At 34.2% G+C, this 17,935-nt stretch overlaps 1 protein-coding gene across 1 annotated transcript; it reads left to right on the top strand.

Moving 5' to 3' along the window:
• The first annotated feature begins 14,880 nt into the window (after positions 1-14,880).
• Positions 14,881-17,935, top strand: LOC145161329 (putative F-box protein At5g50220). Its single transcript, XM_079080829.1, has 3 exons — positions 14,881-15,066; positions 16,312-17,465; positions 17,594-17,935. Exons 1-3 carry the CDS (start codon positions 15,046-15,048, stop codon positions 17,601-17,603), a joined length of 1,185 nt encoding a protein of 394 aa, XP_078936955.1. The 5' UTR covers positions 14,881-15,045; the 3' UTR covers positions 17,604-17,935.

Genomic DNA, 17,935 nt, shown 5'->3' with positions numbered 1-17,935 from the left:
TCATTTACAAAGACTTTAGTTTTAAGCAGTGTTTTAAAAACCGGTTGAATCGGGAACTGGGAACTGGAGGTGACGGCGGTTCGATTTGGACCAGTTTTATAACGATTTCCTGACCGAAATGAACCGACCGATTTTGGTAAAAAAACCGGTTCAACCGGCTGAACTGAACCGGAATGAGCCGGATTGAAACAGACAGTATTGGATTTTTGTGTTTGTTTTGGGCTTCTTTGTTTGATTTTGGTTTCTATAATAATTGTTTTTATATGTTGCATTCTATTTACGTTTGTAATACTAAAAAGATGACAAGTTTTGTAATCAATGTATGCAGGATAATTAAAAACATATAAAAATATAGAACCGGTTTGACCATCCGGTTGAACCGGAAAACGTCACCCGACCGGTTCAATTAAAAAACCGGTTTTTAAAACATTGGTTTTAAGTGGTGCATTTCTGGAAACAAAGTATTCGGTTGAATGCATTTTTGAAGCTGGTTTCGAGAGGGGATAAATGAATCTTGGACAAAGGGCTTCACAACAACAAAAAAAGTCAACAACGGTCAAAATCGATTGAGACCCTGTAATCAATCACTGCCACCATCCCAGCAGTTTCACCAAAAAAAAAAACTAGTACTTTCCTTCTATCAAGCCTTGAATTTTAAAAAATAAATATTAAAAGTTAAGATAAATCAAAGTTAACATCAAACCTCATTTCTTAAATTCTCAACTGCTTCTTTGACATTTGACAATACCTGAAATGCAAAGTAGCTAAATGTCAAAATTAGTAACTTGGAAACGTAAAACATAAGCTTATTAATATGTGCACTAACACAAATGTATGATGGGCTTCTTTGGATAAAAAATGGCGATTTACATCACACAAAGTGGAGTTTTACTTGTTCAAGATCATCTCGTCCTGCATGAGAGGAAACGAAAAGGGGGCGGCAATGAGGGAGATAGGTCTCCTCTTCTTTTTCTTTTAAGGCATGTTATGTTTAAATGACATATTTTTCCTTTTGGATCTACATAATAAAAAAATAATAAACTAATTAAAAACTAGACATATAAAAGGGTAAAAGAAGTAATAAGGGTAAATTTGTCTTTTTATATTGATTAGGGACCAAAATCAAAACAAAACAAAACTATAAGGATGATCTAAATTAAAAAAAAAAATTAATGACTAAACGTGTAAATTACAAACCATAAATACCATTCATATAATTTACTTAAAAAGTAAATCTAAAAGCCTCCTTTTAAATTAATAGACTTTTTATTTATTTATTTATTTATTTTTTAAGATTAAAGCTTTAAGTTTGTATTTATCAAACAAACTTTTTTTTAAGTGCAAATCTACCCTAATAAATAAAGATAATTTTGCTAAATGTCAACTTCTTATTGAATTTGACACATGTCATTTTCTTAGAATTTTAAAATTATTTTTTTTCCACTTTTCATTTTTGTATTTTTTTTCATTTTTATTCAACTCCCACCTATTAAATGTCACCTCATAGTAATTAATGTGAATTAATGTGTATAGTAAACATTTCATTTCTGAATTCTTATTTCTATTAATATATTAATGAATTCCATTTGTGAATTTATATTAATTAGTTTTATTAATATAGATTAATTAAGACAAATTACATAAATGGTCCTTGTGGTTTATTCTATTTATTGTTTTTATTTCGAAAGTTTTTACTATAAAAAATACTTAATTTTTACACATTCATATTCAACATGATTATTTAAAACATGATAATAATTTTTTATTACTAGATATTGAATTACTTATTCATCATTTCATTTATATTTATTTTAAAATTTTACTTTAGAAAATACTTAATGTCTATACCTTATATTTAACTTTTTTAATCAACCCGTGTAATATACGGGTCTCATACCTAGTTTTAATTAATATTTAAGATTTAAAAACTCTTAATTTGCCTAGCATACTGTAAAAAAGCATTTGTCGCTCACTTTTTTTTTTTCATTTGAGTTGACCATGATCGATAATGTACAATTTAAAAAAAATGTAATTTAAGCAAATTTAATATATACAAGAAATAATAATATTATTAAACAAAAAACAATATCTAAACCATCACTAACTTTCCATATATATTTTTAAGCCAGAATTTAAAGATGTGAACACATTAAATGTAATCATATCGATACCTATATTATATCGTGCTAGATACAAAGTATTGTGTTAGATACAAGTATGGATTCGTATATTATATGACTAAATGACTAAATAACATTATTAAAGTATTGTGTTTTTGTGATACTTAATGACTAAATTAGGTGTAAGACCCATGTATTATATGAGTTAATTAAAAATATTAAATATAAAAGTCTAAATATTTAAGAACTTTGGATTTATAAGAAAATAAAAAAAATAATGAATTATTAAAATTGATTTTTTTATGTTTTAAATATAAATAAATAAACAAAATAAATAATGAGCTTTAATTTGGTAATTTTGAAATAAAAAGGTAAATCCATTAATGAAATTGATATTCATTTATTACTACATTTATTGTAATTATTACATTAAAGTATTATGTGAAATTTATTAAAATAGAAAAATTCATAAAATGACACGTGAAAAAGAAATTAATTCAAAATAACCACAAAATAACATACGACAAATTGAATGAAAGTGTGACATGTGACAAAAAAACCTTCATTTATTAGAGTAAATTTATTTATTGTAATTATTACATTAAAGTATTATGTGGAATTTATTAAAATAGAAAAACCCATAAAATGACATGTGGAAAAGAAATTCATTCAAAATAACCACAAAATGACATTTGGCAAATTGAATGAAAGTGTGACATGTGGCAAAAAAAACATTCATTTATTAGAATAGATAATATTAAAAGTACTTTTATATATCGATAATGATCAAAACCGAAAGTCCATGGACGTTTTTAAGGGTGTGCGAGGTGGGCGACCGCACATGGCCATATCGTGTAGGGGGCCCAATTTTTACATAGTAGACTAGTATTCAAGTTCCAAAAATAAAATCAATTCAAATGTATCATCATCAAAGTCATTTTACCCTCTAATTATCGTCAGTTTAAGTCAAAAGTCACTATAACGCTAGTACTTCTCTTGAACTCGTTAAATGGTTGAGGGTGTGTGTTTTTTTATTATTGATTAACCGATTGTTTTGGAATCAATGCACCATTAGATTCAGAAATCAAAATTATAAGTTTCAAAATCTAATAAGATCTCTCAATTCAAAATCGCTTTTGGCCTTCAATTATAGATTATTGATTAACCGATTATTTTAAGTTCAAAAATTAGAATCAATCTTATGAAAAATCTGATGCTCACCTGCAATGTTTTAATTTTAGAATCGATCAACTTCTATTGTCGTTTGTGTGTTTGATTGTTTCAATTTCAATCGATGTCTTCTCTTAAAACGTTTGAACAATCCAATAAGTATGAAAAAAAATTTGGTTCTTTGCTTCCAAAAAAATTGAAGGAATTTGATGACAAAGCTCTTAAGTTGTGTTGTAGTTGCCTTGAAGCCGCACTTAAGTACGATGAACGATCAAATTGATGGGTTTTAGGTAAAACAAATAAACTAGAAAAACAATTCCTAAGTTCACATGCAACCTACTTTGGATCTATGTTTTAACTATTGAACATATAACTTTGAATTGCAAAACAAGAACCCTAGAGGAGAGAGGCTAATTTCGAAATTAACAAACTAGGGTTTAGGAGTTACATACCTTTCAATTGTTATAGTAAACAATTGATAATCCTCTTGACCCTGATCTTGATCTTCTTGGAAGCTTAGCATCACAAATGTAATGCCTCTAATGGAATCACACCCAAGAACTAGCAAGAAAGAAACTAGAAGGAGAGAGGATGGAGAGAGTATGCAATTTCGGCCTATGTATCTTCCAAAGAATAGAGTGGTCGAAAATATGAGCCAGGAGGCTCCTTATATAGCTGAGGGAACTAGGGTTTTGGGAAAACCCTGATTATCCTTTGCTTAGGGCCTAAGCAAAACCCAAGGGCCTTATCTGGAACCCCTTGGACGAAATCTCTAGGGTTTTCCCTATGGATTTCGTCCACCTCCTTCCAAGGAGGTTCTGGAGTCTTCCACTCAACTATCTGATAATTGCAAACTAGTCCCTGCACTTTATAATTAATACTTTTAACCCCAAAATTAATTCTGATTAATTTCTGGCTAACTATTAATTAAACATAATGATTTCTAATTAATATATTAATCTTTTAACATATTAATAAATCATTTATATTAATTTATTAATCTTATAAATTAATATCTCTCCTTTCATAATTTCCTTGTCTAGTTGCTAGGTTGAGGGCAACCCAAAAGGACTGTGCTGCTATCAATTCAAGTACATACCAATTATAGTTATGGGCTTAGACACCTAAACCAACAGTCTCCCACTTGGATAAGTCTGTAACTATAATTGCTAGTATGCCTTCTAAATTCGACCAGCAAATTGTAGCTTCCAAAAGCTGCTGCCGAACTCTGATCCAGTCAGTTACGTGTCCTAAGATAAGTGATCATATAATCCTTCGTTCTGCTAGATATCCCTAGACAAAAGACATGGAATGTCATCAATCTCTTTGTCCAGAATCTATGTTTCCCGATTCCTGATTTGTGATGATGTAGGACTTCTAATTGAACACATCAATTTAGTCCTGGCTGGGCCCAGCACATAAGTCAACACCAAATCATCGAGGGGCCCACAGATATCGCTTTTACGGTTAGGGCAAAAGGAACGAATAAATGTTGACTCATATGCTTGTATCTTTTACTCATCAAATTATACATGACAATACGTTTTATAACACCAAGTTACTGATGCGTTTTCGTATCACCAATGTATAACCGACTTTGTAAATTACAACTCATATATCTTCGTTTCAAGATTATAAGATATTATCGTCTCAATATTACTCGTGATGAATTCCATGAAGTGATACTCTGAGCGAGGGTTTATCCAATACTCAAATCTCAATTTCTGAGTACTCATGACATTGCAGCAATTCTATTGCCATGTTTATCCTCAGACAATCTACAATCTAGTTCATGACAGTCTTAATTCACTACTTACTTCCAAAAGTACGAGCGACTGTGGAGTTTGAATAATTAAATTATTCGGGAAGTAAAACATGCAAAATATGAAACACAATAACAACCAATCGACAAAAGGCAGAAACCAAACTTATAAATAATACTTTATTATTTAATCACCAAAAGTCAATTACATTTACTTTGTTACAAGTTTCAGAACAAAACTAATCTAACTACTAAAACTAATATCATCTTTCAGTCCTATGCTCCGAGCATGCTGAATATGCTTAGCCCTACTCAGACCCTTTGTGAGGGGATCTGTTGGGTTATCTTCAGATGACACCCTCTTTACTACAAGATGGCCTTCTTCTACTCTATGTCTGATGAAATGGTACTTTCTGTCGATATGTCTGGTTTTACCATGATCTCTCGGTTCCTTTGTCAAGGCAACCGCTCCTTCATTATCGCAGAACAGTTCCATAGGCTCCTGGATGGTTGGAACAACTCCGAGATCTCCGATGAAGTTCCTCAACCAAGCTGCTTCTTTCGACGCTTCACTCGCTGCTATGTACTCTGATTCACAAGTAGAATCAGCCACCGTATCTTGCTTGGAAGTCTTCCAAGTAACTGCTCCTCCATTCAGTAAAAATACCCAGCCTGACTGAGAACGGAAGTTATCTCTATCCGTCTGAAAGCTGGCGTCACTGTAACCATCTACTCTCAAAGTATCATTGCCACCAAGCACAAGGACCCAGTCCTTTGTCCTTCGCAAATACTTGAGTATATTCTTAACCGCTATCCAATGAGCTCTACCTGGGTTTCCCTGATAACGACTGACCATGCTCAAAGCAAATGCCACATCAGGGCGAGTACATGTCATAGCGTACATGATCAATCCGACAGCGGAAGCATAAGGTACACGACTCATGTCATCTATTTCCTCATCTGTACTCGGGCATTGAGTCTTACTCAATTTGGTATTGCTCTGGATAGGTAGCTCTCCCTTCTTGGAATTTTCCATACTAAACCTCTTTAGTACCTTATCCAAGTATGTGCTCTGACTAAGTCCAATTAGTCTCTTCTTTCTATCTCTCAATATTCTAATCCCAAGAATATTGGCAGCTTCTCCAAGGTCTTTCATGGCAAAACACTTTCCAAGCCAAGACTTAACTTCTTTCAAGGTTGGAACGTCGTTACCAATGAGTAATATGTCATCGACATATAACACCAGAAAAGTTACTATACTCCCACTAGCCTTGATATACACACAAAACTCATCTTCACTTCTAGAGAAACCAAACTCTTTGACTTTCTCATGGAAGCAAAGATTCCAGCTGCGAGATGCTTGTTTCAATCCATAAATGGATCTCTTAAGCTTGCACACCCTATTGGGAAACTTTGCATCAACAAAACCCTCTGGTTGATTCATGTAAACATCCTCAGCCAACTTCCCGTTAAGGAAAGCAGTCTTGACATCCATCTGCCAGATTTCATAGTCATGAAAGGCAGCTATGGCGAGCAATATCCTAATAGATTTAATCTTACCTACTGGCGAAAAGGTCTCATCATAGTCAACCCCTGGGGTTTGAGTGAAACCTTTTGCAACCAGTCGAGCCTTGAATGTATGCACATTCCCATCCATGTCTGTCTTCTTCTTGAAGATCCATTTGCACCCAACTGTCTTACGACCTGGTGCACTATCAACCAAATTCCAAACTTGGTTGTCATACATGGACTTAATCTCGCTGTTCATTGCCTCTTTCCACTTGGAAGCCTCTGGGCCTGCCATTGCTTCCTTATAAGTGACTGGTTCATCTAAGTTAACCAGTGTTCTGTCACTTATGAATGTGTCACCATCTGAAGTAATATGAAAATCATACAACTCAGGTGGCACACTCGCCCTAGTGGACCTTCGAAGAGGTAATGAGTTATCAACTGGTTCAACAGGAACTGTTTCCTCTGGTTGAGTGCTAGTGTCATCTAAGGTTCCTGCATTGGCTAACTCTTGAATTTCTTCAAGTTCAATGGTGCTCCCACTGTCCTCTTTGAATATGAGCTCCCTTTCTAGAAAGACTCCTCTTCGTGCTACAAAGACCACGTTTTCACTAGGCCTGTAGAACAAATATCCAAAAGACTGCTTTGGGTAACCAATGAAAACACATTTCTCACTTCTAGCTGCTAGCTTGTCGTGAGTCTCTCGTCTTACGAAAGCTTCACAACCCCAGACTTTAATATGTGCCAACGAGGGAACTTTCCATGTCCACATTTCGTGAGGTGTTTTGGCAACCTTCTTTGTAGGGACAAGATTGAGGATGTGGGCGGCTGTCTCTAAGGCATACTCCCAGAAGTGAATAGGAAGCGAAGCACGACTCATCATAGAACGAACCATGTCTAACAAGGTCCGATTACGCCTCTCAGCTACACCATTTAATTGTGGTGTCCTAGGAGGATTCAATTGTGAGACTATCCCACATTCTTTCAGATAGTCGTTAAATTCGATACTAAGATGCTCCCCGCCTCTATCGGATCTAAGTATCTTTATCTTCCTGCCCAATTGATTTTCGACCTCATGCTTAAACTCTTTGAACTTTTCAAAGGTTTCTGACTTATGCTTGATCAAGTAGATATAACCATATCTGCTATAATCGTCAGTGAAAGTCACATAGAATCGATTAGCATCTCTTGTAGTTGATCTGAAGGGCCCACACACATCTGTGTGTATGAGATCCAACAGACCTTCACCTCTTTCACAAGACCCTGTGAATGGTGATTTTGTCATCTTTCCCAAAAGACAAGATTCACACATATCATCTGATTTTAGGTCAAATGATTCCAACACTCCATCCTTTTGGAGTTGGGCTATGCGTTTCTTGTTAATGTGTCCAAGACGACAATGCCACAAGCATGCCTTGTCTACACTATTAGACAAGTCAATATTAAGTACACTATTTCCTAAGCTATCAACACAAGTCACTGTTTCATACACACCATCACAAGGTAAAGCTTCAAACATAAAAACACCATTCTTATAAACAGAAATTGAACCATTCAAATCATTAAAAGAATATTTAAAACCTTTAGCCCCTGCATATCAGAACAGATATGAAAACCACATCCTGTATCAAGGACCCATGAACGAGAAGATAATGAGTTATTAGCAGAAATAGTGTAAATACCTGCCGAAGATGGCTTCACTTTGCCATCCTTGATATCTTGCAGATATTGTGGGCAAGATCTCTTCCAGTGCCCCTTTTGATTGCAGTAAAAGCAAACGGCCTCTTTTGGATCAGAAACATGGGGAGTGGAACCATTGGGCTTAGCCTTTGGGCCATTGCTAGATGACCCAGCTTGAGCCTTGCTCTTCCAGTTTTGCTTGGGAGGACCTTTCCTCTTTTTTCCCTTTCCCTGTCCAATAGCCAAGACAGGGGCACTTGCAGGTGTGGAGGGTATACTTTTACCCTTCATCCCTGCTTCAGCTGTCTGCAACAAGTTGTGCAATTGGGCCAGAGTCTGCTCAGTATTGTTCAAATGGTAAGTTAGAATAAACTGACCATAACAATCAGGTAGTGAGTTCAAGACCATGTCAATGGCGAATTCCTCATCAAAGTGAATGTTGAGCTTGACCAAACGCTCTATGTAGCGTTGCATTCTTTGCACATGTGACACAACCGATTCCCCTTCTTTCATCTTGCAAGCCATGAGTGACTTGACTACTTCAAACTTTTCTTGACGAGCTCGCTTATGGTACTTTTCCATAAGGTCCTTGTTCATCTCGAAAGGCCAGTAGTCCTCATAGTACCTCTGCAGTTCTGGGGACATGGTTGCCACCATGATGCATGCCACTTTGGTAGCATCATCGTAATGTTTCTTGTAGGCAGCATATTCTTCAGGAGTAGCTTCAGACTCATCAAGCTCTTTGAGCTCCTTTTCAAGAACATATTCTTTGTTCTCAAAACGAAGCGCCATCTTGATGTTGCGCATCCAATCGTTATAGTTAGAGCCATCCATAACGACTTTGGAGCAGATATTGAGCAAAGAGAAGTTTTGGTTGGAGGAGGATGAAGCAGAAGTGTTTCCAGGAGTAGACATCTGAAAAGAAGGAAAGTTTTAGTTAGATTTCAAGATACCTTAATAAAATAACCCAAAGATATAATATCAAGGTTAGGATCCAACTATGAAGATTCACAACTTAGAAATGGGATGCCGAGATCCAAGAGTAAATTTCATAAAGGTAGGTGAATGACGATTCACCAATTCCACCATTAGACGAAACAAAAGAAGTGAAATTCCTAATTCTTTTGAGATACATTGAAACTATTCAATGTCATGTTTTAATCTCAGATTATGCTCTTCTATTTGTGACTGGGATGCCGAGGATCACAAACAAGATGTGAATAACCATGCAAATGTGCTTGGTAACCTCATTGTCTTTATCATTAACTATTGATGTGCTGGTAAACCACACACGCTCCATCAAAATGACAATTATGAGATACCCATTACTACTCTTTATTAGTGCCTTTTAGTGTGCTGGTTAACCACACACGCTCCACTAACGACCAATAAAGCATAATGTGCAATTTCATGGATTAGCATACTTTTCACATTTTTCCTAAAGTAACTAGAGTTGGGATTTTGAAAATAATGTTCTACTACTTTCTTTAATAGCATTATACTTTTAATGAGAAGTAGTTGTCCTATCAAATCCGTTTTGCTAATGACCCTCCACTAATCAAGGGAGCGGTGGGTGAGAGTGGACACCCATTCAACTACCATTTTATAGGCAGTTTCCTTATACCCCCCTTATAGACTAGCTTCGTGAATGAGGCATACTAGCGATTTGACTGACCATATTCTTATACATATATAATATTAAACTTTTAATTATAATACATATATAAGGTGTGTTTTAAACTTTTTAAATCTTTGAAGTTTATATAAATTTCGAAATTCAAACTATTAAATTTAAATTTAAATAAACCAATTAATTAGATTTAATATTTTATCTACTGATTAACTTTTAATCAATTTATTAAATCTTGTAAGGATTATCTAATCAAATTAATCAATTAATTTAATCCTAATCCTTATCCCTCTAAATTTCGAAAATTAGGGTAAGGATAATTATCCAATTAATCTAATCAAGTAACAATTATCCAAAACAAGAAACCCTAAAACTTCTAGCATATTTCGAAATTTACAAGGGAGGAGGCTAGGGTTTTCAAAACCCTAACCCTAATTTCGATTAGGGTTCTTTGGAGGCTAGGGTTTTCGAAAACCCTTTGATCCAAAACCCTAAAACGAAAATTTGGCCTTTAGGGTTTAATAGCTATAAACCCTAATTTGCAATTCAACAATTATATCAATTCAATTTAAAACAAAACAATGGCTCTGATACCACTGATGGGTTTTAGGTAAAACAAATAAACTAGAAAAACAATTCCTAAGTTCACATGCAACCTACTTTGGATCTATGTTTTAACTATTGAACATATAACTTTGAATTGCAAAACAAGAACCCTAGAGGAGAGAGGCTAATTTCGAAATTAACAAACTAGGGTTTAGGAGTTACATACCTTTCAATTGTTATAGTAAACAATTGATAATCCTCTTGACCTTGATCTTGATCTTCTTGGAAGCTTAGCACCACAAATGTAATGCCTCTAATGGAATCACACCCAAGAACTAGCAAGAAAGAAACTAGAAGGAGAGAGGATGGAGAGAGTATGCAATTTCGGCCTAGGCATCTTCCAAAGAATAGAGTGGTCGAAAATATGAGCCAGGAGGCTCCTTATATAGCTGAGGGAACTAGGGTTTTGGGAAAACCCTAATTATCCTTTGCTTAGGGCCTAAGCAAAACCCAAGGGCCTTATCTGGAACCCCTTGGACGAAATCTCTAGGGTTTTCCCTATGGATTTCGTCCACCTCCTTCCAAGGAGGTTCTGGAGTCTTCCACTCAACTATCTGATAATTGCAAACTAGTCCCTGCACTTTATAATTAATACTTTTAACCCCAAAATTAATTCTGATTAATTTCTGGCTAACTATTAATTAAACATAATGATTTCTAATTAATATATTAATCTTTTAACATATTAATAAATCATTTATATTAATTTATTAATCTTAAAAATTAATATCTCTCCTTTCATAATTTCCTTGTCCAGTTGCTAGGTTGAGGGCAACCCAAAAGGACTGTGCTGCTATCAATTCAAGTACATACCAATTATAGTTATGAGCTTAGACACCTAATCCAACACAAATATCCCACACTTAACTTTATCGGGAGTTAAAGTTAGTTGATAAGTTCTTATAAAGTGAAGCTACTAACACACTGTTTTTTTTAAAAAATATATGAAAAAAAAAATAGTTGTTTACCTAATGCAATTAATGTATATAGAGTCTTACTGACTATTCTAGTAACCGTTGCATATGCGAAAACAAGTTTCTCAAAATTAAAACTGTTAAAGTCCTACTTACGGTCCACAATGTCGCAAACAAGACTTAATGACTTGGAAATGGTAGCTATTAATAACAATATATTGGGGAGTGTTAATTATAAGAGCTGGCGAACAACTTTGCTTCTAAGAATGCTATAAGAGCATCGTGATTCATGTAACTATATAAAATTAGATTTTATATTATCATTTTTTATTGTTTTTCAAATAATTATCGACTTATCGTAGTATTATTGAATTTTGATTATATATAAAAAATTTATGTCTAGGGGTCCATGTTTATTTTTTCGCACAGGGCCCTAAAAATCATCGAGACGCCCCTAGCCGAAACATATTTCTTAGATTTATAAGCAAATAATGCTACCAAATAACAATAAATTTTGTTGAGTCAAGAATCTTCAAAATATAAAGCGGAAAGTAATGAAGACAAAACAAAATACAAATTAGCTATATACTGATTGGAAAGTATTCATTAAAAACCTCCCGAATTTGCTAAAATACAATGTAAGTTAAGATAAAGTAAAACCCGAACTCAGTTAGGTATGAGAATAAATTAGAAAACAAAAATCGTACATTTGACAGTTATAATGCAAATTATGATATACCTAAAATATCATTAAGACAAAATTGTAAAAATGGTTCTTATTGTTTGCGGTTTTATTTGGATTGGGTCGAAAAACTTTTCAACTTGTAGATTGCGTCCTTATTGAAGAATTTTATTGTGGATTTGTTCCATCCACTTAACACATGTTAAACAAAGTTTCTTAACCTCCTCAAATGCCCTCCACGTGAGGATATTGCAGTCATTTCAAATAGGTCCTTATGGTTTGCAATAACCGTTGTATAAAATTTGAACAAACATCAACTTCATCACCAACATCTCTATTTTCCCCTTATATTCACATTCTTTGGTGGAGCTGATACGTAATTGCCATGGTTGTATGTTTCTGTAGAAGAATCGCAATATTGAAGACATATTTGACGAACATAAAACCATGGGTGCCATTTTTTTTCTCGCCCTAACCCTAAACACAAAACATGTATGCAATTATTTTTGTGAGTGGTGATAACATTTAACGGTGATGACCAAAATCTCATTATTTTTTAGATTGAAGGTATAAAGATGTATTTTTTTTGGTGGAGATCCACCAATGTATGCAATGTCAAGGGGCGTGTTCGGCAAAACTAGGTGGTAGTTGGTAGCAATTAGCGGTTATCGGGTAATGGGTAGCTGGTAGTAGGTAACATTTGATTTTGAAGAGTTTTGTTGTAAGCTTCCCCATACAACTTTTCATTTTGGAGCGTTTTGTTTAAGCTAAAAGCTAACCGCTCCTGAACGAATTTTTTTTACGAGCGTTTTCTTAAAAGCTAGAAGCCAAAAGCTCTCAAATGCCACAAGCCGAATACGCTCAAGGTGAATCTTCCCAGGGTTTCTTAGAAACATTAAGATGGTTCAAGAATACAACATATTGATGAATTAAATTAGAAAGTTGAAGATGTGTCTGTTTTGTAGTTGAATTTCCTTCTTGATGATTGATGTATGTTATTTTTAGTTGCAAGGTGTTGGGTTATGGGGTTTAGAAAGGGCACTTTTTATTTTTTTTCGCTTAGGAATGCTAGTTTGTAGTTGGAATGGGTTTAATTATGGGGTTAGTTCTGGTTTTTGGTTGTTATGGAGTTTAGATGGGGTATACGTTGTTATGTTTTGGTGTCTTCTATGAATTCAATGGCAAACTTTCACCCATTGGTTGATTAGCTTATGGTAATAACATGCTTTGTTTTGGATATCGTTCTCTTAGGGGTTGCTAGGTTTGTTGTTTCGTGGTTTTCAACCCCTTCATTGACTAGTTCCTCATTAATTACGCTTTTAGATGGTTTGGGAGACATGTAATAAGTAACCATATTTGTAGACCCGTGTTTAATGTACACCTTTATGACATTATTATCTCTAATATATTGAGCTAGATTGAGGACATCATCATCATTCCTTAAACCCTTAGTCTAAAGTTCATTCCTTCTCATTTTATTTTGAAATAATAGTATATCACCGGGGTACTATGTAGCCTAGTTCACAAATTATCATGTCCATCTCGTGGACATAAAACTCATCAATATCAACGCAATCAATGAATAAAGCCTCACCATCAAGATATTTAATGTTTGGAAAGTTAGCGAACCTCCCACCACGATGAAGTTCTATGGAAAATAGAGTAAGATCTTCAACATAAAACATAAAAGCATTAAATATAAGTTAGTAACTTTGATCTTTATAGTCGATTAAAAAGGATTTTTATATACTCAATGAACACATATGAACTTACCATATTTGTTTGTGAGGTCGTAGTTTTGACCTAATGGATGAATTTCCCACACCATTGTTGTTGAACTATGATCTTGCTCTCTATTAGGGTTCTCTAGAGCGAATGAATGGGATTGCAGAAGAATGCAATTCAAAGGGCAAGAGAAACATAGTGAATGATTACAAACATAGGTACCACTTCAACATTATGACGATAAAAGGGTGAGTGGGCTTCGTCACATTAGAAATGACTAAAGTACCCTCACATGGAGGAAATATGAGGAGGTTAACAAACCTTAGCTAATGGTCTTAAATGATATACCAAATCCACAATGAAAGTCATGAATAGGGACACAATATGTAAGTTAGAAAGTTTCTGGACACAATTAAAAAAAATTACAAATCTCATGGACCAAATTTACAACTTTGTATGTTATCCTTTTTAATATATGAAAGTTTTTTTTGCCACCTCCCACACTCTCATTAAATTTGTCAAATGTCAATTTATGGTTATTTTGAATTAATTTTTTTTCTACATGTCATTTTATGAGTTTTTCTATTTTATTAAATTCCACATAATATTTTAATGTAATAATTGCAATATATATATATCAATTTTATTAATGAACTTACCTTTTAATTTCAAAATTCCCAAAATTAAAGCTCATTAGTTTCTTTTATTTATTTAAATTTAAAAGATAAAAAACATTTTCATTATAATAGTTCATTATTTTTCTTATTTTTTTATAAATTCAAAGTTTTCAAATATTTTCTTATAAATTCAAAATTTTCAAATATTTTGACTTTTATATTAATTTTTTTTTAAAATTACCCAATGTAATAAATGAGTTTGACAACTAGTTAACGCACTAGGTAGGACATGAGGCAAGTTCGGTATGGCCCACACAAATAATGTGTTTTAAAATCAAAATTAATTCTATTACTTAATTTAATTTTAAAGCATAAAAAGAAATAAATGTTTTGACTGAATGGTCAATAGTCAATATAGTCAATACTCAATATATATCTGGAGATTTTGCCAGAAAAAGTGAAAAACACAAAACCCACCGCTACGGCCACATTTGGAAGCATATGAATCTCCCGCGTCTGCTCGATTGAGCCCTAGAAAAACTTCGATCACGACTGATTCTCCCCTTTTCTATGGATTCCCCCGACGACTCTCCGGGAGGTTCACTCCGATAACTGTTGATTTCTTTTCAAATGGAAGCTAATCCCCTACAGGTTCGCTCTTGATCATTTTGTAGTCTCTCAATTTCGTCGATGTGGCTGTTTATGTACTCCTTTTCTGGTATCTTAAGATTTCTTGATGTGTGTTGGTCGAATCGTAGTTTAGGGTTTGTAGTTTTGCTTGGTTTAGGAGGATACGATCGGACTCTATAAGATCCGATTAATGGATGTTAGCTCATTTGGTTAAGCGATTATAGAAATTAGAGGTGATATTACTACTAGGCACTAGGTAACCTTAGCTGGACTTCAATTTAGGACATCTGTTTTAATAAGATGCTCCAGTTTGTCCCTAGTGGCTGAAGATGTGTATGGGATCCATCTTTGCGGTGCTCAATCTGTTTCAAACAGAGAGGCGACTCTTATTTTCAGTTCATTAGAGATGAAATATGCATTCTTTTTTGGTCCTTCTTGAAAAAGGATATGCATTTCTTTATTGCATTGAAAATTGCCTAGAATTGTCTTAGCTGTTTGTTAGACAACACTTGCATTATCCAAGGTAATGTAGTTGGATTCTTATAGAGTACGAATGCAATATCTTATGTTTAATTAGCTTATGGAGATAGGAAGTCAGATGTCTATTGGTCTGTGTTTATTTGTTGTCTTGTTGATATAACATATGTAGGGGTGAGCTCTGAAACAGCTGTACGTTCCTCATTTGTGACAAGAACATCAAGGTTATGAGATGGGGATACAATCTTTTTGTAAACCATGCAATATCAATGGAAGAAGATTTAGGCAAGATGCTGACGTCTTTAGGAATCAACAAATATAGATCTACTTTCATTTTTTTTTTCCGTAAAATTCCTCAACTACTAGATTCTCAGTCAAATCCTCTTTATTGTGCTATTTAATCCATTTCTGCAGTGTCATATGTTTTGTGATGCCATGTTCTTCTATTTGAGGATCATCAAAATAAGCAACAATACTATCTATACGGACAATTTCTAGGGAGTTCATTGCAATAGAGATGCGTAGAGATATTTATATCAAGGCTTTCAAGAAGATCATATTCTTTATAGTTTTTAGATTGTGATAATCATACTCATACCTAAAAAAGTCGCGTTACTTACGTTCATGCACAATAAAACATGCAAATTTTGTTTTGAGTACTTTCATAATTATTACTATAAGTGCATCTAAATAGACCTATAATTTAAGACGCGTACCTTCTTTTTCTCTAAAATCCCATGAAAGTTGGCTTGGAAAAAAACTCATAATGTTTGTATTATTTTGTAACAGAAACCCTTGAAGAGGGCATTGAGAAGTTGCAGAAGACAATCTAAATCCGAACATGTGACCAAAAAGAAAAAAACATTGGACGGTTTTGCCCTTTTTCCGGACGACCTCCTTCTAGAGATTCTCAAAAAACTTCCACCCGATTTACTCCGATACAAGGTTAAATTTGTCTGCAGACGATGGTTCATCCTAATCACCAACAACATCTTGTTTGACCATGCTTCCTTAATCCTACAAAGGTCAACCGGAAGCAACACAATTCGTCTGATGGATATAAGGGAAGAAGAACAAGGCCTAAAAATGAAACAACAATTTATTAACATACCATTTCATGGTTGTATAAAATCTTGGTGTAATGAGTACCTTCTACTAACCGACTCAATTAGAATCGGAATTCTTTACCTTTTCAACCTAATCACCAAACAAGGATCATTTATTTCATCACCTTCCATATCATGTGGAGGACATTACAATTGCAAATGTGGACTCGGCCTTTCGTACGATCCATTCAAAAAAATATACAAAGTCGTCCACGTGTACATGGGCCCACCAATCCAATGCGAGATTCTCGTGTTAGAAAGTAATTTCCCAAGTAACACATGGTTAATTTGGAAAAAAGTCAACGGGCCTTCGTATACGGGTCAACGACAGTATTATTGGGAAAACCCGGTTTCGGTTCAAGGGAGGTATTTTCATTGGGATGTTCATAGTGATAAATACTTGGTTTCTATGGATACAGTTAAAGAGAGATTTCGTCAAACTTTCTTACCGGGATCGGGATCGGGATCGGGATCGGATGTTTATCCTATGGATGATCGGTATTCTTTGGTTGAAATGGGTGGTTTTCTTACTCTTCTTCATAAAGTCTCGTTTGACCAAGTCAACGTATGGATGCTTAAAGATTTTCAAAAGACAAAATGGGAGAAGTTTCAGTCGATATGTATATTGGGTTATGTGTGCTTGAGGGTTTTCCCTGGGAGTGTTGTTTCTTTTCCTGTGACTAGTGTGAAAAGTAAGAGATATATTATTTTTAGGAAACCCGGATCTACTACGGGTTTATATAGTTATGATCTGAAAAATAAAATCATGAAAAGACTAGAGATTGATATTGCGGATAATGAACGTTGTGTGGTTCAGTCAACAACAGCAAGTTTTTGGTGAGTCTTTTTATTTATTTATTTTTTCAGATGTAGTCGGGTTTGCACTGGAATGAACTTGTTAACATGTTCTTGAGGGTTCAATATTATTTTTTGTTTTGATTTAATTTTGTATTTATGATGTTTAGGAAAACATAAATTTTGTTGCGGTAGAAATCGATGTCTCTGCCGTCAAGGCTGGAGTTGTTGTGAAGAGGGCTTTTGAAGATTGAGGGGACTGGTTAATCCTATCAGTATAAATGGGTCCATTGTGCCATATGATCTTCTTTACTTAGATTTAATGTATTCACCTTATATTTCATCAACTAATGGGTTATAATAACAATTCATTTGGTTGGATTATTAGTCATTAGTGGGATTCAAAGGTTTTAAGATTATGGTTTTACCTATGATTGTTTTATGTTTTGCAAGATTGTGATCGTATGATTGGATCAAGGTTAGAGATCCTAATAAAATGAACTTGTCTTTAA

Source organism: Lactuca virosa, chromosome 2, assembly GCF_052849685.1.
Source record: "Lactuca virosa cultivar CGN04683 chromosome 2, Lactuca_virosa_CGN04683_v6, whole genome shotgun sequence".
NCBI lineage: Eukaryota > Viridiplantae > Streptophyta > Magnoliopsida > Asterales > Asteraceae > Lactuca > Lactuca virosa.
The sequence above is the reverse complement of the archived record's forward strand: the minus strand, read 5'-3'. Positions and strand labels throughout refer to the sequence as shown.

What these genes read in the sequence shown, in the direction of transcription:
- LOC145161329 (XM_079080829.1), top strand. Translation starts at nt 15,046, where the DNA reads ATGGAAGCTAATCCCCTACAG. An exon ending in TGGAAGCTAATCCCCTACAG is followed by an intron (nt 15,067 to 16,311) that starts GTTCGCTCTTGA and finishes ATTTTGTAACAG; the next exon opens with AAACCCTTGAAGAGGGCATT.